General features: G+C 43.3%; 4 protein-coding genes across 9 annotated transcripts in view; 2 read left to right on the forward strand and 2 right to left on the reverse strand.

Moving 5' to 3' along the window:
• timm8a (translocase of inner mitochondrial membrane 8 homolog A (yeast)) lies at nucleotides 1–2,136 on the forward strand. Its single transcript, XM_053428973.1, has 2 exons — nucleotides 1–212; nucleotides 1,203–2,136. The coding sequence occupies exons 1-2, from the start codon at nucleotides 102–104 to the stop codon at nucleotides 1,362–1,364; spliced, it is 273 nt and encodes a 90-aa protein (XP_053284948.1). The 5' UTR covers nucleotides 1–101; the 3' UTR covers nucleotides 1,365–2,136.
• Nucleotides 1,596–6,749, reverse strand: zgc:101583 (uncharacterized protein LOC494104 homolog). Its single transcript, XM_053428971.1, has 5 exons — nucleotides 6,281–6,749; nucleotides 5,527–5,583; nucleotides 5,111–5,201; nucleotides 3,530–3,690; nucleotides 1,596–3,390 (listed from the first exon to the last, which is right to left on the reverse strand). The coding sequence occupies exons 1-5, from the start codon at nucleotides 6,411–6,413 to the stop codon at nucleotides 2,819–2,821; spliced, it is 1,014 nt and encodes a 337-aa protein (XP_053284946.1). The 5' UTR covers nucleotides 6,414–6,749; the 3' UTR covers nucleotides 1,596–2,818.
• mars2 (methionyl-tRNA synthetase 2, mitochondrial) lies at nucleotides 6,365–11,339 on the forward strand. Its single transcript, XM_053428969.1, has 3 exons — nucleotides 6,365–7,946; nucleotides 8,784–9,118; nucleotides 9,353–11,339. Exons 1-3 carry the CDS (start codon nucleotides 7,685–7,687, stop codon nucleotides 10,529–10,531), a joined length of 1,776 nt encoding a protein of 591 aa, XP_053284944.1. The 5' UTR covers nucleotides 6,365–7,684; the 3' UTR covers nucleotides 10,532–11,339.
• med12 (mediator complex subunit 12) overlaps nucleotides 11,258–24,658 on the reverse strand; it is a 21,706-nt gene continuing 8,305 nt past the window's right edge. The window contains exons 17-44 of one of the 6 annotated variants that reach the window (XM_053428962.1): nucleotides 24,073–24,191; nucleotides 23,586–23,621; nucleotides 22,982–23,125; nucleotides 22,729–22,892; nucleotides 21,843–21,974; nucleotides 21,456–21,683; nucleotides 21,221–21,365; nucleotides 20,897–21,017; nucleotides 19,380–19,490; nucleotides 19,175–19,288; nucleotides 18,893–19,029; nucleotides 18,008–18,187; nucleotides 17,730–17,801; nucleotides 17,481–17,644; nucleotides 17,101–17,262; nucleotides 16,736–16,937; nucleotides 16,274–16,383; nucleotides 16,005–16,140; nucleotides 15,533–15,682; nucleotides 14,925–15,290; nucleotides 14,673–14,814; nucleotides 14,363–14,577; nucleotides 13,903–13,977; nucleotides 13,431–13,660; nucleotides 13,095–13,278; nucleotides 12,193–12,483; nucleotides 11,724–11,805; nucleotides 11,258–11,636 (exon numbers count right to left, since the gene is read on the reverse strand). In XM_053428962.1, coding sequence (XP_053284937.1) covers nucleotides 11,599–11,636; nucleotides 11,724–11,805; nucleotides 12,193–12,483; nucleotides 13,095–13,278; nucleotides 13,431–13,660; nucleotides 13,903–13,977; nucleotides 14,363–14,577; nucleotides 14,673–14,814; nucleotides 14,925–15,290; nucleotides 15,533–15,682; nucleotides 16,005–16,140; nucleotides 16,274–16,383; nucleotides 16,736–16,937; nucleotides 17,101–17,262; nucleotides 17,481–17,644; nucleotides 17,730–17,801; nucleotides 18,008–18,187; nucleotides 18,893–19,029; nucleotides 19,175–19,288; nucleotides 19,380–19,490; nucleotides 20,897–21,017; nucleotides 21,221–21,365; nucleotides 21,456–21,683; nucleotides 21,843–21,974; nucleotides 22,729–22,892; nucleotides 22,982–23,125; nucleotides 23,586–23,621; nucleotides 24,073–24,191 — 4,250 coding nt within the window. In that variant the 3' untranslated portion in view covers nucleotides 11,258–11,598. Of the gene's footprint in view, nucleotides 11,637–11,723; nucleotides 11,806–12,192; nucleotides 12,484–13,094; nucleotides 13,279–13,430; nucleotides 13,661–13,902; nucleotides 13,978–14,362; nucleotides 14,578–14,672; nucleotides 14,815–14,924; nucleotides 15,291–15,532; nucleotides 15,683–16,004; nucleotides 16,141–16,273; nucleotides 16,384–16,735; nucleotides 16,938–17,100; nucleotides 17,263–17,480; nucleotides 17,645–17,729; nucleotides 17,802–18,007; nucleotides 18,188–18,892; nucleotides 19,030–19,174; nucleotides 19,289–19,376; nucleotides 19,491–20,896; nucleotides 21,018–21,220; nucleotides 21,366–21,455; nucleotides 21,684–21,842; nucleotides 21,975–22,728; nucleotides 22,893–22,981; nucleotides 23,126–23,585; nucleotides 23,622–24,072; nucleotides 24,192–24,658 lie in introns of all 6 variants that reach the window. The other 5 variants (XM_053428964.1, XM_053428963.1, XM_053428961.1 and 2 more) reach the window with 5 other exon arrangements.

Genomic DNA, 24,658 nt, shown 5'->3' on the forward strand with positions numbered 1-24,658 from the left:
CTGTTTCCTGTCGGCCGCTCACACACGTGAAGGTCAGAATTGCAGCAGAAGGTTTTCATCCTCCGCCGGTTCTCGTCCCTCGGAGCTGGTTTCACTGAGCTATGGACGGTCAGGGGGGAGCAGCGGACCCACAGCTTCAGCAGTTCATCGAGGTCGAGTCCCAGAAACAGAGGTTCCAGCAGCTGGTCCATCAGATGACGGAGGTTTGCTGGGTGAGTTCAGCTGGAAGCTAAAAGCTGCTCCGCGATGTGATGCTAACTCACACACTTCGGCTCAAACTGAAGTCTCACACGTTTCTGACGAAGAACAAGTCTTCACATTAGGTCTCGTATAAGTACTGCTTGACATCAGGAAAGTGTTATGTAGTTTAGCATCGTGTAGCATACTGTAATATCATGCAGTGTAGTGGAGTATAATGCGGTGTAGTGTAGTATACTGCAGTGTTGTAGTGTATTGTGTAGAATAGTGTAGTATACTGCAGTGTATAGTATTGTGTAGTGTAATGTGGTATACTGCAGTGTAGAGTATTGTGTAGTGTAATGTGGTATACTGCAGTGAAGTGTATCGTGTAGAATAGTGTAGTATACTGCAGTGTGGAGTATTGTATAGTGTAGTGTTATGTAGTATACTACAGTGAAGAGTATTGTAGTGTATTGTGTAGAATAGTCTAGTATACTGCAGTGTGGAATATAGTGTATTGTTATGTAGTATACTGCAGTGAAGAGTAGTGTACTGTGGTGGAGTGTACTGCAGTGTAGTATAGTGTAGTGTTATGTAGTATACTGCAGTGAAGAGTCGTGTACTGTGGTGTAGTATAATGCAGTGCAGTGTAGTATATGTTAAAGTAAGATCTGACCTGATTCGAATCTGCAAAATTCCATAATCTTTTCTAGTTATGCCCCACCCCTCCACAAAGTATCTTGGAAATCAATTGAGTAGTTTTGTGTATTTGTGCCAGGTAATCGATAACAAGTCGTCGTATTTTAAAAGCTCTCCATGTCCTCTGTATATTTGTCTGAGAGATTTTAGTGCAGCAAGAAGTACAACACATCCCTCAGAAATTAATAAGAATAAACAAAATTATCCTTGAAAGCGCTTCAGTAAATGCAGTTGTACATTTTATTTAATTGCAGGTAACATTATTATTATGTTACTTATTATACCATGTATGAGGTGTTTGACCTCGTTCTTTCTGTCTCCAGGAGAAGTGCATGGACAAACCTGGGCCCAAGATGGACTCAAGGACAGAAACGTGCTTAGGTAACTGTGTGGAGCGATTTATTGACACGAGCCAGTTCATCCTGAACCGACTGGAACAGACCCAGAGGAGCCGGGGCTCGTCCTCCGAGAGCATGATGGACTAAAGACTGTCAGAAGACGGACCGGTGAGATTCTCGGCCCTCTGCTCTGTGACGAGGCCGTTTGCTCCTGACACAGCTGTCCGAGTGTTGCAGAACTGTCCGATCGAATGCAGGAAGGGACCAGATGCAGCGTTGATTCAAGTGCCTGAGATTAACACCATGTATTCAGAAGTGCAGGGCTTTGTTTGTCCTCCACGTCAAATATGAGCGTTGCAAAATGCTCGTATTGTCGTCTGTTGCTAACAGTGACTTCACGTTGGTTTTTGTCAAGTTACTGAATTTAAGCCATTTTATTGGTCAGGCTGTGAAACTGAGCTTGAACCTGTGAATATTCACTGCTGCTATGAGTGTAGGAGCCTGCAGAGAAATGGATGCATCTGGGACATTCAATATGCCAACTGTATTGGACAGCCACAAGGACCTCAACACACAAACACACACATACACCCCAGCCTTGTACTTTTATCTTAGTGAGGACACTAAGTGGGATAATGCATTTCCTAGCCCCCTACTCTAATTATAGCAAATTACAACTAAATACATAATCCTAACCCTGAAAGCAAATCTTAACTCTACAAAAGTCCTGTGGAAAAAGTTAGGAGCAGTAAAAACCGTCCTTCATCAATTGGGTCTTTATTCAAAATGGTCCTCACAAAGATACAAGTACTAACACTGCTGTAACAACAGGGAGACAATGATGTCTTGAACCAAGAGGCTTGATCAACACCTTAAAGGTTCTGGACTGTACATATGCAATAAACAAAATGCCAAAATACTCTCGTCTATCCTTTGTAAAAGTGCACTCAAATCATTTCGTTGTTATGTTTAATCAGCACTGTGAAAAAACACAAAACTACCGCTACACCGGAGATGTGTCGCAAGTTTGGCACATGTTGGGAATTCATACAGGGAAATCATATTCTTTGGTGCATTTGCTTGAGGTATTAACAGTAATGCATAAGAATTATTTAAACAACAGATTGAATGCATTCAGGTCAAATGAAGATTTTTCCAGTTACTGGTCACAAATCTGATTTGGACAGTATTTTTGATTAAGAGGTTAAAAGTGCAAAACCCTAAATATGTTAAAATTATCAGTAACAAGGCACAATGTGGCGCAAGCCACTTGACATAGCATAAAAAATTTACACAGTGCGACATAGATACAAATAAATAACCAAATGAAAAAGACATACAATTCTGTACGACAAGAACATACATTTGACATAGACTCGAGTGTGTTGACGGCAGCGTTAAGTTCATTTTAAGGCACTTTTCTTATCCCACTTCACAATGCAGTGTTTAAAAGAGATGTGAAGTTAAGGTTTAGTAAACAAACTTGTCACATTGTAAAACATCTGTGCATTAAAGCTTCAGAATTGCAAAAAGCAACATTTTTTAGTATTGACCACACGGTTAAGGAGCTCTTTGGTGTGGGCCTCCTTCTCATGGCAGCTTCATAACAACGTCTGCTTGGCTGCCGTGGCAGGAGCCGGGTAACGGCTGGTAGCACCAAGGAAACCCTGAGGACCCTTCCTCAGGTACAGCGGGATGGAATCCAGGCTGAATGGAATGTCCTTGAAGGCGTGGACGAGGAAGATCCCTAAGATGATTGTGAGGAAGCCGCTAATCGTGCCCACTACTTCGTCCATGGTCATCCTCAGCCACTCCTTGAACAGGATCGCCGAGCAGGCCATGACAGACGTGGTGAAGAAGACATAGTAGATAGGCGTGACTATTGATGTGTTGAAGATGTCGAGGGCTTTATTCAGGTAATTGAGTTGAACGCTGACACAGATTACCAGGCAGAGGACTAAGGACCAGAACAGGGGTTCCTTCAGCACCGCCACCCCAGCAAACAGCTCCTTAATGCCAATGCCCAGGCCCTTGACACAAGACACAGAGAGGGAGCCAATCACAGAGCAGATCAGGATGTAGACCAGCACATTCCTCTGTCCGTACCGCGGGGCCACAGCAAAGATTAGAACCAGGCTGGTCCCCACAACGCACACAGCAAACACAATGAAACCTAGTGGGGGAGTGTTTAAGAACGAGTTAGTACCCAGAAGAGAGAATCCATCCAGCTGTTATCAGGGATTTAGTTTTCACATCATTCTTAATTCAGGTCATGTTTAAGTACATTCCGGCGGATCGAGGTCGGTCTCTACCTGGGTCTTTGAGCTTTTCTGCCATGGAAGTGAGGGAAACCACCTCCTCCTCCTGCGGGGCGTGGATCACCATCACGGTGGAGCCCAAGACGCAGAGCAAGCAACCGACCTTCCCGTGCACATTCAGCCGCTCGTTCAGGAAGTACGTGGAGAGCACAGCGCTGGAAAGAAGGGAACATGGCACAAATGGTCAAACTACAAATAATTATACTATTATCTCCATAAACACAACCCAAGAAAAGACAAGTGTGTTCTTATCTTTCGCAGCCAATCAGAGGCTCTCAGAATTACCTCCTGAGATATCTTTCAAGATTTGTCAAATAAATACATATATATATATATATATATATATAATAGAATCTAGGTTTCCAACTGACGATCTGGGTCTAGAGGGTCCCAAGATAATAAAGAAAGAATGGAGAAGAAAAACATTTGTTTCACAAAGGTAGATATTTTTTTTCTGATTGTTCTATATATCTTTTTTTTTGTTGCTTTTCTCTCTTTAAGATTCATTCCAATGAATTAGTGTGAAAAGGAAAAGGCATTGTTCCTTTGGACCTGCTCACAACACATGCCATACACAAGCCCAAACGTAAATGAGCAGTTGAAATTAAACATAACTTTTACTATGGTCAAATAAAGCCATTTGAATTTGTGATTACATCTTTTTATTTATTGCTTTTTGAACTAAAACCGTTCCTCTCCCTTTTCCAAAATGGCCCCCAGTATATGTAAATCTGAAAACACTGGCTTGGCCGTTCCTTTCTAAAACAGAACTTAACTGTCATTATCACCACATACACAATAGAGCTACTGTTGATAATGGATTTAAGGAGCGATGTAAGTAGGAAGTTAACTCGAGCTCCGCTGCCCTGATCATGTGATACGTTACTCTGTCGAATGAGAGATGTGTGTTAAAGACAGAGATGGACACCTCGATAGTATTTGACAGCTCTTTCTACTTTGCTCTTTCTACATATTAAATCTGACTCGTGACAAGATGAATTAAAAAGAAAATATCTTTACTAATGGAACCTAAAATCATAACTTCCGGTCTTTTCATTGGATTTGTTGATAGTTGTAAGTATTGAGATGGCTGTTAGTGTCAAAATCGTAGATCATAGACTGAACATTAAGATGGATGCCATGACTGCTCCCTAAAAGAGAAGCCAAAGTGCCTCGATAGCCACCTGGTGGCTGGCTGCAGTATAGGTCCTAATTCCCTCCCTCTCCATGTTCGCGGACGGGACATGGTCCAAATTGAGAAGTTAGAGTATACGTCAAATACATTTTTCTCAAAGATGATTTCCATCATTTTAGGTTGCTCCTATCACACAGATTTCAGGTCAGTTTGTTGTCATAAGGGTTAGGGTTGTAGTAGTTATATGATGCAACGTCAGGATTGACAGCGGAGACTGACTGGTGTATTAGTTGAGCATGTGAATCAGCAAGACTTTGCTACTGTGACTTTATGTATTTCTGAATTGTGGCAGGAAGTGGGGACACGTCCATCTTTAAAAACAGTCTATGACCGAGATGAGCAGCTTCAGGGGTACAACAATCAGACTTTGAGACAATTACCTCACAAGAACGCTCAATGCTCCAAGTGGCGTCACCAGGGTTGCGGGTGCAAATGCATACGCAGCGAAGTTCGCCGCCTCTCCGGTTCCCACTAGAACACATCAACATCCACATCAACATCAGCATGCACAGACTCAGAGCGGCTGCAGCTGCTGGAAGGATTCTCTTCCAGCCCACATGTGCAAATTAGTTCTTTGAGAGGAATGTGTAGCTCAATGCTACCGTGTGGGGGCCAGACCTACTGCTACGTCACCAGCAAAAATACCAATCCCACAAGACGCTCATTTTCCTTTTTGAAAAAACAAAGGTCACAATGTTTCCTGTCCCGGCTGGTTAGGGTTAGAGAAATGTCACCGATCAAAATAGACCATGACAAACTGGGGATTTATTTGTGTGTGTGGGAATCAATCACTTACTTGAAATTAGTCCTGCCCACCACAGCCACTCCTTCAGGTACGCATAACCCCCTTGACCTGCAAGATACAGACAAGAACACCGAAATAGAAATACGATAAGATATACTTTATTTTCCCTACGGGGACATTTGCTTTCAGTACTGTCCAGCCCGCAGTCTCACATAAAATCCAATCAAATCCTTTACACATTGGCTTATTACACCTCCATAGACAGATCTGCTGACAGTGACGACATATCGCACTGTGACATATTGCAAAACCTTTTTATAACCCAATTTGCAGTAGGGCCGATGTTACAGTTACAGTTAAAGGGAACGTAAAACAATCACTTAGAGATTTTAAGTTATATACATGACTTCTGATAGCTACACATAGAGTTCCCTACCTTTTCAGTAATATCTCTAATGTTGTCCTTACCTTGTGTAAAACCCTAGAAAAGACCAGAACTGTTATGTGTTTTTTGTCTTCCCCCACCTGTCTGTGCACCCCAGTTGTTTTCAAATTAAATATTGGCCACTTTCCCCTCTTTAACTTTCCATCTCTTGATTTGAATCAATAATCGTTTGTCACTTTTCACACAAAAAGCTTCACGTCTAGTTTCAGCCTCTTAGATGTGAAGACTTGACTCTTGTTTTACGTTTTAAGTGATCGTTTACATAAGACCTTTCGGATTTGAGGTGTTTACTTAGAACCAAACAATTAATCAGTTTAGCAAGTTACATGGATCCGTATAGTGGTTGACAGTAACCAGTACCTGCTCTCATCGAGCCCTTGCTGGCCAGTCTGAGGAGGCCCTTCTTCTTCAGGATGAAACTGGCTCCGATGAAGAGGCTGGAGCTGAGCGCCAGAGACAGCCCGATGTAGAAGTCCTGCCGGTTCCCCTCCATCTCAACCCCCGGGGGAGAACTCGCGCTGCACAAAACAACACGCGAGCTACAACCGAGGAAAGTGACTCCGAGAACTTTCACTCATGAGTCGAGCAGCAGCCAACTCGTCACATGACAGATCAGCTGCTCACACCCTGAAAAACAAACCGCTCCGGACTAAAGGCCGCAAGACGAGCGGAGCAGCGACTCCTCTGACTCCGCTCCGGGGATGTTTAGGGTTATTTAAAAAGTTTAAAGTTAACGCAAAAGATTGTAAACAAGTTTTTATCTGCGTTGTCAAGTCGTTGGCTGAGGAGCAGGAAGTGGAGCCGCTGATTGGCTGAGCCGTCACCTCAGGGGGGAGGAGGGAGGAGGCTTCTCTTCAGTAAATATGACAATGAAGATAAAGAGTAGTTCGAGATGAAAGTTAGGAATCAGATCAGGTTAGTTTCAAGGTCGGATAACTACTCCTGAGCTCATACGGATCATAGATCAATCAATCTATCTAATAATAAAAGTTAAAGTGTATTTCTATAGCACGTTTTAAGTGTTTTACAAAGTGAAAGTAAATATAATAAGACGATACAAATGTAAGATGGTTGGTATTGGCTTCTCGGGTGTGAATATAACCGCTCATCTGAATAATAATTGCATAATTTAGTTAGTAAAGGATAATGGATTTATTAGTGATATCACCACTCAACCTCTTATTGTAAACCTTTTCCATCATTTGAGAGATTTCTCAGATTAGTAATATTAAAGAATTCACTTTATCACAGAACTGCACAGACATGGATGTTAATACTAATCGGAAACATGGTCTTTGTCGTCCCTCTTGTCCAATAAAGTATAAATATAGTATAAACTACTGCTTGTTCAATTTTTTAAGAACTTGATGTCGATAAAGTTTCTTCAAATGCTAAAAAAAAAGAGGGTGAACCCTCGCACTCTGATTGACTGTGCTGGACTTCCTCCGCACACTCTGCAGCGGTTTTGATTGGACGAGCGATTGTTGTTGCTCGGAGAACCCGGAAGAAGCGCTAACCTTGACAAGCTGACACAAACACATGTGCGACAGGCTCAGAAAACAAGAAGAAGTTTCGTTTTAATCGAACACAACGAGAGGAGAAGAGCGGACATTTTCCAGTAGCTGTGACGCTCCCTTCGCTTGTCTTGTTCTCCTGCGACAGCCACACATTTAAGCTAGCAGAATGAATGGCTAGCACTTAGCACATCCACCAGGTTCCTTTGGGTTTGTTGCCTCCCATGTGAGCGCCTCCTGTTTCCCAACGATGCGGTTCCCTGTTGTCATCGTTAGCAGAAGCTGTAAAGTTGTTCACAGGCTGAAGCGAAGTCCGCTTCTATCGCCTGCTTCCGCCCTGTGGAGACACGAGAGCGTCTCTGTGTCGACTGATGTCAGGAGTCACTACATCACCACTCCCATCTTCTACGTGAACGCTGCTCCTCACCTGGGACACCTGTACTCAGCGGTGATGGCGGACTGCCTGCACCGGTACAAGCTGCTGCAGGGCTTCAGCTCAAAGTTTGCAACAGGTAAATCAATCCCTCAGCTAAATGACACATGTGCATGTTGCTGTGAGCGACACTGGTTGCATAGGATGACCACTATCTTGTGTAAGTACTTTTATAGAAAGAGAAGTAAATTGTACAGTACTAAACACATTTCAAACACATCACATACACAAACACACAAGATCATGTGTAGCAGCTGCAATAGATTCATCCCAGCTCAAGCAGATAATTAGAAAGACTTAACTGGATATATAAAGTATCATAAAGTAAGTGATTGTATTTCTTTACATTCCCTGTGTATCTACATCTTCCAAATGGGGCGTTCCAACAAGTAGTAGCCAGGTTTTATAATGTTTCAGTCATTCTGAGCAAAGAGGGTCATTATTTGCAGCTTTTCAAATATGAAATTGAGTTTTTATTGTCTAATATCTTTCATCTTTTGTGGAATATCGTTGGATTCAGCCGGCTGGTGGGATATAAGAAATTTGAACCACTCACTTTGGACTCTAGGACGCTCTGACAGTCACTTTCCCCTTTTTTGTCACATATTATTGAAAAAATAACCAAATAAAATAATCTAATCAATAGATATATTCATATAAAAACTTCAGCTTTGTAATTAAACCATATCAATAATTCTCACAATACAATTTCTATTGATATCATTATATCAAAGGTTTAATATGTATCAATATAATTCACACAATGGGGAGGGTTGACCAATAATCAACCTTAAGTTTGTAAAATGTTTTTTTGTTTATTAGTTTTTTAGAGTCTTTAAACTGATTCATAATTCAGTTAATCATGTGGCATTTACTGTGATAATTACACCTCTACTTCTGTTTCCGTGCGTTTCAGGTACAGATGAACATGGTTTGAAAATCCAACAAGCCGCTGAAGCTGCAGGGAAAGATCCGCTGACCTTCTGCAGCGACGTGTCGGAGAGATTCAAACATCTGTTCAGCAGCTGCAACATCTCGTACACAGACTACATAAGAACCACCGAGCCGAGACACCGTCAGGCCGTAGAGCATTTCTGGTCGGTGCTCTGGGACAAAGGGCTCATCTATAAAGGACATTACGAAGGCTGGTACTCCACACAGGATGAAAGCTTCCTCACGCCGTCACAGCTGGCTGATGCCGTGGACTCATCAGGAAACCAGATTAAAGTGTCACTGGAGAGTGGACACAAGGTATTTCGAGCGAGATTGAGATCAGTGTAATTCAGTGAAGATTTAATTTATCTGAATTGATCAGTTAACATTTTAATATCTTATATCGATCTGAAGGAGAAAGAGCCCCCAGCTTCATATTTAACACTCATATATGAGAGGGGTATGGATTTTCTCATATAGCAAGAAGAAGATGAGCTAATCACCTAAAAAGTTTAAGTTATTAAGTCCAATCTACATGTCCCTGTTTTGCAGGTGGAGTGGATGAAAGAAGACAACTACATGTTCCGTCTGTCTGCGTTTCGGTCTCAGCTGCTCGACTGGCTCCGAGGAAACCCCCGAGCTGTGCAGCCTGAGTGTTTCCAGCAGCTCGTCCTCCAGTGGCTGCAGCACGACCTCCCTGACCTCTCGGTGTCCCGTCAGCGCAGCCGCCTGCAGTGGGGCATCTCAGTCCCCGGCGACCCCGAGCAAACCATCTACGTGTGGCTGGACGCTCTGGTGAACTACCTCACAGTAGCTGGCTATCCACATGAACACCATCAGTGGTGGAGCGTGGTCCACCACATCGTAGGAAAGGATATCTTGAAATTCCACGCCATCTACTGGCCGGCTTTCCTCCTCGGGGCTGGCCTGCCGCTGCCACAGACCATTCACGTGCACTCCCACTGGACAGCGGAAGGAAAGAAGATGTCTAAAAGTTTGGGTAACGTGGTGGATCCTCTTCAACGCTCACAGATGTTCACGGCTGAGGGTATGAGGTACTTTCTCCTGCGTCAGGGTGTCCCAGACTCCGACTGCGATTACACCGATCTCAAAGTGTTCAAGCTGCTCAACGCAGAGCTCGCCGACTCTCTGGGTGGTCTGCTCAACCGCTGCACAGCTCCGGTCCTTAACCCAGCTCAGGTCTTCCCCTCGTTCTGTTCTCAGTCCTTCCCAAGAGAGCAGGGAGGCAGGGCGGTGGCTGAAGACTACCACATGTTGGACACGGTGACAAACCTCCCCTCTGTGGTGGAGCGGCACTACGAGAGCATGCACGCGTACAAAGCCCTGGAGGCCATCGCCGCTTGTGTGCGGCAGACCAACGGGTTCGTCCAGCGCCACGCACCGTGGAAGCTGGACAAGAGGGACAGTGCAGAGCAGCGCTGGCGAGACACCATCATCCACGTCTCCCTCGAATGCCTGAGGGTGTATGGCACCCTCCTGCAGCCGGTGGTGCCAGAGCTTTCTAACAGACTCCTGTCCAGGCTCGGGGTGCAGCCAGGCGAGAGGAGCTGGGCCGCTCTGAGCTTCTTGCCAAGGTATCAGGGAACAGACTGTCCCTTTGAGGGCCGAGCGCTGGGACCGGACTCGGGAGTGTTGTTTAGTCGCCTGGAAAGTCCGGACGTAGATAAACATGAACCCAAGAAAGCGAAAAAGGCAGTAAAATTGAAATGAGCAGTGGTTTTATTTTCCCTGTGGACTGGATCAGTGAGCAAGAAATAAAATAAAATCCTGTGTGTCACTTTAACCTTACGTGTTTTCATCTGTCAGGTGTTGATTGTGCTTTATAAACATCAGAACAGATTCACACTACTTGATGGAAGGAAGGGACAAGGGCCAAGTATCCATACAATTTTGGCATGAAACCAAATAAAGGGTGGATTCAGATATTTAATTTGATCACTCTTTAACATAGTTAGGTGGTTTATTTTATATGTTTGACGTTTTCACTGATTTACCAGGTAATCATTCATGAATCTTTAAATAAAAGATCAGGCACGTTTAGAGAACTGATATCTATGAGGCTTCATTGAATTTAACTGTTGGGTTCTATTGAGACAAGCGAGTGTGAAAGTTGTCGACCACTACAGTGATTCATCTGAGGTTAAAGAAAATAGGGCAATATATAGAGTCTCTGTATCATGTTGGATTAATATCATTTCAGAACTGGCAAGTAAAATGTTCATGCATGGTGATTTTGCCTTTAAATATCTTAATTTAAATTAAAGATGTCCAGTTTACTCAAAACACAACTGTAATTCAGCATTAGGATTCATTAGGATCAACAGCAGCCTTTAAAAATGGAATAAACACCTTTGACCCCCACCAGAGTCACCATGAAGAGTTTCATTGAACAGGTTCACACTCTACAGGCAGTAAACACAAAGTACAAGACATAAAAAAACTGACATGAGTTTTTAATGAGAAATACACGAAACTGAAAAAATTGTACAAATTGAAATAAAATAAAAAACTTGTATTATTTCTTATAATTTCTGGTAATTTTTTACATAGACTTCTCCATTATTAACCGTTATCTGTTGACGTCACAGCAGGGTCCCTCCCCTGAAAATCCATTACATGACGGACCGTCGCCTCAGTGGTCGAGATGGGGTTTGGTTCATTGGTTTGATTGTTGTTGTTGTTGTTGTGCCTCGTTCCCTCCTAAGAACCCAGACAGGAATGGACACGTTCTACAGAGCTCAGCCTCCTCACATGAACAGGGCTACTTCTCTGCCCTATCAGTAATATGGGTTGGTGCTCTGTCCTGGTTGTGTGTCTGAAAACAGAGGGGATTGTTTATTATTAACATCCTAATTAACATGAATGGGAAAATGAACAGTTTTGAAAGAAGCTTCAGACTCACTTGAAAGTTGCTGTTGCAGTTGCCGGACCAGAGCTGCGGTCTGCTGCTGCTGTTGAGTCTGCTGCATTCCCTGTCGGGGGAACTAACACAGAATCAGTGTCAGCAGCGACACACCAAAGGTCTCACTGCACATTACTGACCGTTTGAGGAAATGCATACGAAGCAGTCATCCTCACATATATAGTTATGGTTTTTAGCCAGTTTCCTGTATTTTTTTTAATCAACCGCCCTGTGTTTGTGTGCCTCCACCAACCAGCGCAGCTTCAGCCTACAAACATTTTATATACAGACTCTTAAGGTCTTTGAGTCCAACTGAACTTTTGTCACCAAAGTTTAAGAAAGTCCATAAAGGCGTTCTTCAATTACCATATTCACAAGAATCGAATAACGTTGAAGTAGCCGTTACAAAGTTATTACTTATTTTTTCAATAAAACAGAAAGATAAATAACTTGTGTGGATGGAACCTACCATCGGTTGCTGTGGGGGCAGCGGCTGCATCCCCAGACCCTGGTTCTGTGCCTGGCCCGGTGGCTGCACCGCTGACTGCTGCTGTTGTTGTTGTTGTTGTTGTTGTTGTTGTTGTGGAACCTGCTGTTGAGGAGGCCCTTGCTGTGGCTGAACCTGCTGCTGTTGCTGCTGTTGTTGTTGTTGTTGTTGCTGTTGCTGCTGCTGCTGTTGTTGTTGTTGTTGCTGCTGCTGTTGTTGCTGTTGCTGTTGTTGCTGTTGCTGAACTTGTTGGGCCTGTTGCTGCTGCTGCTGCTGTTGTTGCAGAGAACCACGAAAAATATAACATGTTGATTTAAGAGGTAAAGTGTCATGGCCTCTGACTTTAAAATTGAACACGTATCATATATTGTAATAGATGTAATAAAAGCTAAATTCTTCAGCCTGAGACCAACTCCAGCAGACTCAACTCATGTTTAAACATGATACGTTTATAAATGTTTTACAAATGTCCGAATCAGTTGCCTCCGACATTTTCTGAAACTTTTCCTTCGATTATTTGATCTGCACAATCCCCTGGGGCATTCTTCTTTTTAAGACTGCAGTTAAATCAGTAAGTCATATACATTTATGTTTAAGGGAACTGAATTCAATGTTAAACAGACTCGGAGCAAGAACCTTTTCACTTATCATAAATCAGGTGGTGAAACAAAAACCAAGTCCTCTCGTCTTCTCAACTGTGTGTCTGTGTCTGACCACTGATTCACTGTCCACTTGCATTTTTGTACAAACATCTTAAAAACAATTTGACTGAAAAGGCCGTGCACACCAACCGCCTTCTTTCCACTTTGCAATTTACCTCCCAAAATGAATATACGAAGCCAAAACACAGCTAAGGACAAAATAACGATCATTGAGTTACATACTCTGAGTGCTTGTTGTCTGAGGTACTGCTGCTGCTGTTGCTGTGCTGCTTGTTGCTGCTGTTGTTGCTGCTGCTGTTGTTCTGCCAGCATCTGATTGGGCCTCAAGCCTAGATGGACGCCCTGGCCCGCCATGTGGCCGAGGCCGTGCATGATGGGATTCTGTTGTATGGGCTGGTGGGCAAACCTGTGGTTGGACAGGACAGGGAGAAGAAATGTGAGGGCCTGTAGCAAAGAAGTCAACATAGAAACAAGAAACAACGAAATCAGAGAATAAATTCAAGCGTCTGAAGCTGGACAGGAACAAAGCTGCCGTCTTCGTCTCAACACTTGACTGACCTCTGTGTGTTCTGCATACTGTGTGCGTAGCCTGGGGCCTGCTGGTGAACATAGCCACTGGGCCTCGGCTGCATTTGCCTCAGAGGATCCACCACAGCCGGGTTGATTCCAGGATGAGTTCCCTGGAAGTTTTGGTTCCCATAGGAGGAGGGAACTATACCACTACCTTGTGGCGGATGCTGCTGCATCCCCATGTGTGATCCGTACGTGGTATAGCCCTGTGATATGTTCTGAACAGACAGAGAGAGACATGACTGACTATTACAACTGAGATACAGAGGAAAACCATTGCTGACTGGTTGACATCAGGATCATTTATGGGTTATTTGAACTGGTTTTGCTAATAATGAATAGCTGGCTAACGTAAACATTGTTCCTGTGCAACTGGAACCCTGTCAACTCGGGTTATTCGGGTGTGACATCATTCTGAAGGCCGAGGTCTAACGGATCATAAGAAAACAGAAACCCTTACCTGAGTTGCCTGCATTGGAGTGTATGGTTGGTTGGGTGTTATCTGTCTCATCTGCTGCCCGATCATGCTCTGATTCTGAATGGACAAATAACACAATTCAGCAAACATTCAATGCCCTCTGTCCTTTTCACTCACAACAGTCATGATTGTCTTAAACCAGGATTTTATTCTTTTCTGCAGGTGATTTTATTCCAAAATTAAATTCAAATTTAGAGTAGGTATTAATACCTCTTATTAAAGCGACAGCATTAGCCAAACAGGGTTATACAGTTTTGATGCAGTATGTTCAAGTCTTTTAGACACATATCCAGAAACTTTAGTTTAAATCTGAGGAAGCTTTTATCCCCCATAATCCAATGGTGCTCTAACCCCAATGACCCAAACTCAAATACACTCAAGCTTCACAGTTTGTTTCACTCCAATCTGCAGTTTTGTGATTTGTCAGTCCAGACTGACTCACCAGTCTGACCTGTAGCTGCTGGCGCAGTATCTGGCTCTGCGGCATGCTAGGCTGTGGCTTATAGCCAATTTGGTATTGCTTGTCCATTCCCATCATGCCGGGCATGCTCCCCTGCATGCTGGGCATCATGCCTGGGTAGCTGGGCCGAGTCGGCATCATTTTGTTCATTTGTGGGTTGCGGGCAGGTCTGTACGGAGGCTCTAACCCAGGACCTCCTGTGGAAGAAGCAATATTACGTCAACCACAATCTCAAATGGTATTTAAGATGATGTCCTTTTAACCTAATATAATATATATGCTGGGAGCTGACCTGGAGGTAGAGGCTGGTTCTGTGTGTACATGTTCATGGCCTGCTGACTGTACTGCATTCTGCCATATGGGTGGTTCTGCATCATCTCAGGGGGCATATTCGTCCCGTAGCTCACACCACTTTGTGTGCGGTTCACATAGTCCTGGTGAGAAAAAGAACAAAGTCTATTTTTAAAGAGGAAACAAAAATATGAGGAGTGCCTGTCAGTAAATCCTTCTTATTCTATCATCATTAATAGCAGACATAGCTGACCTCAGTCTTGGCAGAGGGAGTTTTCTTCTTCTTGTTGGATTTCTTCTTGTTGGAGTCAGGCGGCACAGCCGGCACATTCTTCTCAGGCTTCACTGCCTCCATCATCTTCTTCTCCGGCTCCTGGGAGACAGGCGTCAGCGGCTCCTCCTCCTCAGGGGGCAGGGGGAGCGGCTCCAGGTAATAGCTGCGAGGTTTGGGCTTCAGGTGGGTGTGGTAGAGCAGGAAACGCTGCTGCTCCTCAAATTTGGTGACCTTGCGGTCCACGCGCACAGTACCGAACCAGCCCCAAGAAAGAGGGGCGGAATGTTTGAGACCCTCAAAGACGTCCCACGGAGAAATCTTCTGTTTGGTTGACACTTGAAGGCCCTGATGGGACAAAGATGTTGCATCATTCAACATGTGCATGATATTCTGTCCTCAATTTAGAAGATGGCACTTCCCACATGTAAACACATTCCCTGTGCGTAAAATTGCATTATGGTAAACAACATGGAGTTTGTGTGATAGGCTTGGATTGAATGGCTCTATTATATGATAACATCTTGCTTCGATGAATCAGACTAATGCTTCAGGTTGAGCTCAATGAGCGTGTAATGAAGACGCTTTACCTCCTTCTCAAAGCCGGCGATCTTGTTGCCCTTCGTGTCGATGAGCGACCCCTGAGGTTCACAGGTGATGACATCACGGGTTTGCTTGGGCAGCGGCAGCAGCTGGCGAACTTTCTCCAAACTTTCCGACTGTCGATCCCCAAGTTCTTTCTGTGGAAATAAAACAGGAACATTGTCTTATCGTTATTCCTCTTTCCCATGGTCTGTTATATTTTTAACAATTTGTTAATGTAATTATTTTGGTAGAAGAGATTCTACTGTGTGTCGTCACTTCTACTTATTTTTAGCTGACCGTGCTGAAGCCAATTTATCACTCTTACTTCAGAACTAAAAATATCCAAAATCAAATGGTCCTCGACTTGAAACGCAACAAAACCTCTTGGCAGCGTTAACAGTCATATGAATACAGGGATAAGATCACATTTTATAGGTTAGAGATCCTCTTGTGGCTGAGAAGGTCACGTGTTCTTACCCTGAGCTTCTTGACCAGGTTCATATAGGCTCTCTTATTCTCCTCCATGCTGCCCTGAGAGATACTGGACATATCAGCAGCCAGTGTGCCGTTAATCAGCACACTCAACATGTCCAGCACGGTTGTGAAGAGCTCACTGTTGGAGAGACACAAACAAGTGTCATGAGGATCAAGTGAATGTTAATTGTACTGGTGGAAATTTTTGTTTAGCAATAATTATTAGATGAATCCTGTGTAAACTGCACTTTGGAATGGGGGCTTTCTCTCACTTATTTGACTGCATGTCCACTGTGCCGCTGCTGATGATGTCCAGGAGTAGTACCGCCCACTCGGTGGTCTGCTGGGTGCTGCGCTGCACCGTGTCAAACATACCACCCACCTTTGTGAGGAGAGGAAAGACAACTGTCAGTCGACTCATGACATGTTTAGTCAGACTCGATAATGGAATCTGAATTCACTTGATTCCCTGAGCTTCTGTAGCTTGTGCCTATAGGTTTAATGATGCGAATTTAAACTTCACAGAAAGGTACTGTACAGCCTCCTGGGCACAAAACTTTCAAAACAATTCCAATTAGTTTATAGGTATATACAAACATGTAACAATTATTTAAAATGTCATAACTACAAATCCTTTTAATACCTACCAAAGCCTTTAGTAGATTAGGGTAGAACACAATTTATAGACAGATTTTAATAACACAGGGATTTTGTTCTGAAAGGCTTGTTCTTACCAGATTCAGACGCAGTTTCAGAGCCTCGTGCATCATCTGCTTTGCCTTGCAGTCATCCTGGTACTGGTCTTCCCTCCAGTTGGTGACAATCTGCTGCACTTGGCTGTAGAGCGAGGTGAGAAGACCTTCCCTCTGTTCATCCTGCCCCTTCAAGCAGGTCAGCACCAGAGACAGGAACGGCTGCTGGCTCAGCAGAGACATACTGGAAGAAAGGAAACACAGATTTTAATAAAGATGAAATCGTGGTCACGTCATTGGCTAAGTGGCTAATTTTGAGAGCAGCCTGTGAGAGCAAACTGGAAACACCGTTCAACCATACCGTTTGTAAAGTATCGAAGAAGAAAGTGAATGAGCTGGCCACTTACCTTTTCTGTTTCTGCCTGTCCCTCTCTTTTCGTGATGAAGAGCCCAGGTGCTGTCCTTTCTCCAGCTCCTCTCCGGCTGCCTTCAGCACATGGCCCTGAACTGAGGTGGGCAGCTTGGCTATCAGCGGCGCCACCAACCAAACACCTGACCGCTCTGAAGAGCTGTAAATCCAGAGCACACAAGCACAATGAGGCCTCAATAAAACCGACCCTTTGTCTGGAATTACGTTTCTAAAAATGAGTTGCAATGAATCCAAAAGCAGACTAATTGCAAAAGGGTTTAAGAGCTTAAATATACACTAGACTTTTAAATGAAACAACGTATAACACACTTGAATGAAAGAAAAAGAGAGACAAATCACCTAAGGAGATGGACACACCTTAAAATAGGTTTTATCTTGTTAGTGGTGGTGCTGTTGTTGGATCCGGAGCCCCCTTGGGCTGCAGCTCCGTTCCCTGAGGGGTTACTGGAATTCATCTCGGCGGATTTCTGAAACACCTCAATGGTGGCCTTGGCTATGTTCTCCAGCAGTGAGTAGAGCTCCTATTAAAACAAATAAATGAGGGGTTTTAAAATGAGGAGGATTAAACATTCATATTTCATCCTTTCACCAAAAACCACAGCTCACATTGTTTGTGCTCTGTTTGATCATCAGCTGCAGCTCCAGGGATGACTGCCTCATCGTCCATTGGTCCATGTTCTATAAAAGACAGAGGATCACTTTTAGTTATATTTACTTTGCACTTTTCTTATCAAAAGTCGGCTGCACAGTTCACGGCACTGATAAAGACACTTTCTCAACCGCTGACTAAGCCAGCAGGGGGCAGCAAAACCTCACAGTTCTGTACATGTATAAATCTGTCATAATTTGCTCAAAAACACTCAGTTCCAATTTTTGGTTTCTACCTGTAAGATGCGTTTGATGCGCTGTCTCTGTGGGTTGTCACCATCGTCAGTGTCCAGCTGGCGGTGAGGATAGCAAATTAGCTGCAGCAGCCGCTGGGCCTGAATGTTCACCAGCACCGGGTCCTGGAGGGCGCTGCTGTCCTCAGACAGAGATTTCAGGCAGCGCTCTCCAACCCATTCCTGGGGGGAGAGGGAGAGGGAGGGGAAGCAGGGGAAGGAGGGAAAAGTGGCAGAATGTGAAACGTGAAAGTGGTCTGTAAATTACATTTTTTATCATGAGGAGGTGAATCACTCCGTCTCGGTTTAGAGAGCAGGACTTCAGTGACAACATGGCTCACAGAAGATGTAGAATCATGTGACCTCTTGATCCATGCAAAACAAGCATAAACAAGGCTGAGTGGGTGTTGATGGAAACGGGGCGATGGCTCATTTCTCGGGAATAGAACTGCACGTCAGAGCCTCGCTGGGCAGACATAGTGAGATGTGTCTGAAGTCTCTTCAGGTCTCAGAGCACGTTCAGCCCTCTGAGCAGCTGCCAGCTCACTCGCTCTCTCTCTCTGTCTGCCTCTCTCTCTCTCTCTGGCCTTCATATTCATGTGGCATAAGTAACATCTGGTGCAGAAAATGATCTCATTTACGCTTTTTATACATCTTTGGATTACTGTATTTACAAGCACCTTAGCAGGAGCTTATATTTGTAAAAAATTGAAAGTTTGCTGTTCCTGTGTCGGTCACAAAAAGCTTCCACACGGAAAATCTGAAAGCCCTAATAATAATAATCATCTGTCACCCAGTAGTTACCACTCATTGGTTACACACTGACTGATGCAGCAGGGTATTTTATTGCCCCAATTTCATTCACCACACTTCAAATTATATTCTCACCTGCTGGCAGATTGTCTTCAGAACATACTTGGCGTACACATCCAGGCTGGCCGTCTCTATAGAGACGTTGCGCCCCTCAGATATGTCATCGAGGCCAGCGGGGTGCGACAGGCCCGAGCCTCTTAGCTCAGCGTCGCCTGAAAAATGAAGAGACCAAGTAAAGTCAATCAGGGAGATCTCAGAGCTTTGAGCAGGAAAACACACTCATTATTAAAATAGTTTTTTAATCCAACAGCTCCTGACCTTGAATTATTAATATGACAGAGCTACAAAGACTCTTACCCAGCATGAAGACGGCTTTTAGGACCGCAAACACTGCTCCAACGACAATGCTGTTCTGAGAGGCAGCAAGAAGGTGGCGATCACAAGACGACCGAATACCAACTGAGGATTTATCTGAAAAGTCACAACACCAGTACAGGATTAAAAAAAGACCCCGATAAAGTAGAAACAAAAGAAAAATAATGATTTGTCTTGTTACTACTACCTGACTTCACACCATCTTGGGGGACGGGGTTGCGCTGTGGTGTTTTGAAAAGGTGCAGTAGAATCCTGCAGGTGAGTCTGGCTCCTGGCTCTGAGTCTTGCTCGCTGCAGGCTGAAGGTAAGTTCGGACAGATGAACACTTATCAGTTTCTTCAGGGTCACATTATTTTACAAAGGACATATAATCCATTGTATCAAAGCCCTACATCTAAATTGAAACCTAAATAGACGTCTTATCAGTCAGGATGAAGTGGAATGTTCTAAGCGCTGTTGTCGATGGATGGAGTGAGAACAAAGCAGGTTTCGTGAGCCAGAGCGGCTGGCATTTGAAATGTGTAGTTGTGTTATAAAACCAGCCAATCCCAACCAAACAGCATGGCTGAGTGGGGCTTTGTGTCCATGCTGTGAGAAGAAAGATTAACAGCAGGGAGAGAGAGAGGCTCTGCCCTCACCGGGGCACGAAGCACATCCAGGTTTCATGGACCCAGATCAAATGTGCCGTGTTTACCCTCGTCTCTGAGAGAAGCGATGTATGATAGAGTTTGGTGTTCCTTTCTATGAGCCAGGCAGCAATGAACTGTTGACTAATTCATTGAAAGTTTAATGGCTCAGATATTATATATAGATTATAGAGATTATTCAGGCAGTGGCTCTCAACCAGGGGCGCTCATACCTCAGATGGTATTTCTGCTGTTGACATGGGGTAGGTGGAAAAAAACTGAAACACCTGAACATTATAAGATGCAAATGAAGTGTACGAAAGTGGCAGTAATATAAATGTAATGTATATATATATATATATATATATATATATATATATATATATATATATATATATAAAAAAGGACTGGGAAAATTATGAAAACGCTTAAAATGTAAAGTTAAAGAGTGAAATTGAGGAGTTGAAAACGGCAACAGGCCAAATAGAATTCAAATGGTGTCATTTCGCCATATGTGCCCCAATGACTACTGTGCTTTATGGTTTGTGGTTTATTTTACTGTAAATGGGACCATAATATTCAAATGAACATCATGCTGTGTTAAAGACTTGAAACTAGAGATAACTCCTCATGAAAATGTTCACCAATGTTTAAATAAGAAATTGAGTCATTTCCTCATAGAATTTTATAAAACAGACCTATTTTTGTCAAACTGCCGAGTCGCCCTCTGTTCATTCTAAAGAACACAGGTTTCAGTCACTTCCTCATTGGCTTCAATATCCTGACCTGGAGACTACGTCATTTTTATATGGGAAACTCCCAAAACTCAGCGACCAATGGTGTTACTTCAATCAGTCACTGGGCACATTGCTGACCATTGACCAATGGTATAATTTGATCCCAAACTCAACTCTAACACTCAAAGATTTTCAGCGACGTAGCACTGGACCAGCCAAAAATGCTAAAAGTTGTGTGTACGTTTGTTGAAAATGTTCAAATTAAAAGGATAAATAGCTGAAATGTGGCGCTTCTCCAACTCCGAGTGGTAGGTTTTAATGCAGACTTGACTTATATTTACCTGCATTGAGAAGGGAAGGAATGGCCACACAGCGAACCAGGTCCTCGAGGAGTAGGCACTGTCTAGCAATGAGGATGGCTACAAAAGTTGCCAGGGAATCATGGAAGGACAAATCGCTAACCTGAAAAGACATGAGAGCAGAGATCGACTTTAAAAAGAATGTTTTATCATGAGAAAAGATGCGTTAGTCTTGATAGTTAATGAGAAAAGAAAGAATAGCTATTTTAAAGCAACCAGTGGTAAGGATCAAAACCACAGTGTTTGAAGAGTAAATCAAATTTGCTCATTCAACAAGGTAAGTGCTTGATAAACAGGGAAACCTACATCTACGTTACACAGCAAGTCGTTGAAGCCACAGTTGCCGTTGTTGGAGGAGCAGCAGAGAGCCTTCAGGATGCCGAGCCACTCGGCACTCAGAGAGCGACAATAAGCCGTCAGCTCAGCACACAGGATCCCGATGTCGTTTACCCTGGAAGAATATTACACAGATTAACCAATGTCCAAGAGGGAGTAGAACACTATAGCAGTCTGAAACATAAGCCCAACAAGAGTCACACACCTCTCAGGGTCTCGGTGGTCCACACACACATCCATGAGCACATTGCAGACAAAGCTGTAACGGTTGGCCGGGCTGTCGTTGAGGATCTTTCCCACCATGGAGTGGTTGAAGTTGTGGGCCGAGGGGTTGGCGATGGCCTCCATCATGAACACAGGATCCCAAAGCATGTTGGAATCCGACGGGTCGATGTTGCAGTAGATGGAGTTCTTCACTTTGGAGCAGAACTCACTGAACATAGAGGAGAAAGGGATGTGAGGGTGGAACTATGTTTTGTACTGTGTATGAAAATCTTTTGTGTGGTTCATAATTTGACACATCCCCTTTTATTAGATAAGTAAAAAAAAGTATTTTAACCAATATAAAATGGTGATGAAGATTGACTCGTACCTGAAGATCTCCCCAAACTTGTTTTTGAGGTGACTGCAGGAGGTGTACAGATCATACAGGTAGGCCAGGATGCAGCGTTCAGCAGAGGAACAGTCTGCCGGGTTCACACCGGATTTCACCACGATCCGCAACCTGTGAACACGTTTACACTCATGATCAACTTTAAAAAGGAACCTGACATTTTGTGATAACATTTTTTTGGTGAACTTAGTGTTATGACTGGAAACATAAAGAAACTGCCAGTCTGACTCTGTCCTGAGGTGAGAAAGAAATCCACCAGCCAGCACCTTTAAAGCTCAGTAATTAACTCAATGTGTCTTTTATGTTTAATCTGCAGAAAAAATGAAATGTAAAAACAATAATTAGCAATTTTACGTGTGGTTTTGTGTCGGCCTGGTTATTTATTGACCAGGACCAGTGACATCCTGGAGAAATAACCCAGCATATACTCCAATGTAAACTATAATATGTATAATGTTTGCACCAATGGAATGAGCTTTAGAGATGCACTTTAGAGGCTTGTTTTGCTTTTGGTTTAAATAATTGAATTTACTTTTTGTTTTTTAAACTACAGAATCTAATGGGATTTCAAAAATATCGGCACTAAAAACAACTGAAAAGAGGCATTCAGGCTCCAGGTGTCCAGTAAAACAAAATTAATAATGTTACTTAAAGACTGGAGAAAGATTTTTTTAACTTCAAACATAATTTTCATTACTTTCATTATTTTACCTGATGTTTTGATCTCAATCCAATTTCTGTTTCAGTTTAATTTAAAGTAATACCTACAAAATTAAAGTCCCAGGTTTAGGAGCCTGAGTAAATGTAGTCTTGTTTTGATTTTTAGGAACACGTTGGTAAACACCACAGCTCATGAGTCACATACCCGTCAAAAACTTGCGCTGTCTGCTCAGGGTTGAGGATGAGGCAGGAGTGGTACCTCCTCAGCACAGCCACGATACACAGACACAGGCTGGTGGTGTAGCTGCCCACCAGGCTGGAGGACTTCAGCAGCAGCTCGGCTTCCACCAGACTCAACTCATTCAGAAGCTGCATAACGCACCAAGTCAAACAGCGACGATTAAACACAGATTAATCTGGATTTCCTCCATTTTAAATGACAGTGAAGTTGCCCGTACCTGAATAGCAAAGTCTATGAGGCCACTAATGTTGAGGGAATACTCCATGAGGTCAAAGATGAACTGAATGTGCTGGACGAGAGGAAGGTGATAGGACATCCCTAAGGCAAAGCTGGTGATCTGTTCCAGCACGTTCCTGGACACCTGCATGCAAACACATGATCAAGACGTTTATTAGAATTATTAAAAATGACATTTCCAACCTTGACTCTAACTCTAAGCTACAGAAGAGCAAAAAGAAGCCATTCAGCAGAGCTCCAACCGAGACAGTCTAAAACGAACAACATGCCAAAATATTTTGTCAACCACTTGAATTTTGTAGTTGGGGGTTAGCGTGGAATTAGCGTTTTCCTGCAGTATTCTCACTTGGGCTCGCTCACACACTTTCAGGATATTATACTAGGGAAAATATCATGAAAATGTCTGAAGCAACAGACTCTGACATTTACTTTATCACATAAAGCAGAGACAAAGCTTGCCTGGCAGATCTGATTTTTATATCGTGTTTTGATATATATATATTTAAATACATATGATGGCATCGTTGTTCTCATCTCACCCTGAGCAAGAAAGTGAATTATGTGATATAATGAGGGAAACTAACCATAATGCTATTTGAAAGTTGTTCTTCTGTAAGAAACTGAAAAAACAAATCCCTGAACATTATGAAAACAGGCTTAAGACATCCAGAGACTTTTAACATGTGTGTTAGTTTGATGCAGACTTGACCATGGGACTACTAGCAAGCCGGAACTAAAAGCACTTAAAATGCAGATGAAATAGTGCATCATTTGTCAAAGCGTTTTATGATGGATGGGTTATCATTGACTTTATTGCATTTGGGATCAATTGAATCCTCGGTTACAAGCTGGACCAATCTAAACTTAAACACATTAGGTTCTGCTGGGCTTTCAAGTTACAGGCACCCGAGTGCATTATCCATTCAAATTGTATTCACACATCTCACGAGAGAAATCAAATTACACTCAAATGACATTTACATTCAAATGAGGCACCTTGAGCCCTCTTGTTCGAGGCTGATAGTGTTTGCATGAATAAACCCTGTGGCTGGTGAGGCTGTCTGCTCTCACCTGCGAGGTGACCTGGTGCTGGTCAAAGTGGGAGAGGTGCTGGAATTTGGAGAAGATATCCTCTGCGGTTGGAAATGCCTCTGGCTTACTCCTCTTCCTCTTTTGTCCTTCCTCTCCTCCTGTGTATGTGGGACAGAGGGAAAACAAATAAGAGAGGAAGCAGTGACTCCGGACCGGTCAGCGGTGTCGTTCTCCACTTCGGCGAACAGGCCAGCCATGAAATCAAGTCAGTGGCAAATCAGTGGCCTGTTATCTTATTTCCAGCCTCCTTCGATTTGAAGCTTTACTGCAAGAGACACTGCGATGAAGGCACTTAAAGTGAGAGAAAATTTTACATTTTTTTTTTTTCTGAGATACATAGTTGTGAGCTGAAGGTCATGGTGAACTGACAGGAATGTGCCAAGTTGGCACTAAACACTCCAATCCATCCAATTATAAGTCTGAAATCCTTGAATCAGATTAATAAGGTCACATGTATCTGAGATAAGGTGTCTGTGAACAGATGAGATCTATTAGCATAGAAATTGGGTGGATAGAAGACTTAGTAATGCACCCCTGCACCCCCCCCCCCCCCGGGTCGATATAT

Source organism: Pleuronectes platessa, chromosome 8 (assembly GCF_947347685.1).
Source record: "Pleuronectes platessa chromosome 8, fPlePla1.1, whole genome shotgun sequence".
NCBI classification, from domain to species: Eukaryota; Metazoa; Chordata; class Actinopteri; order Pleuronectiformes; family Pleuronectidae; genus Pleuronectes; species Pleuronectes platessa.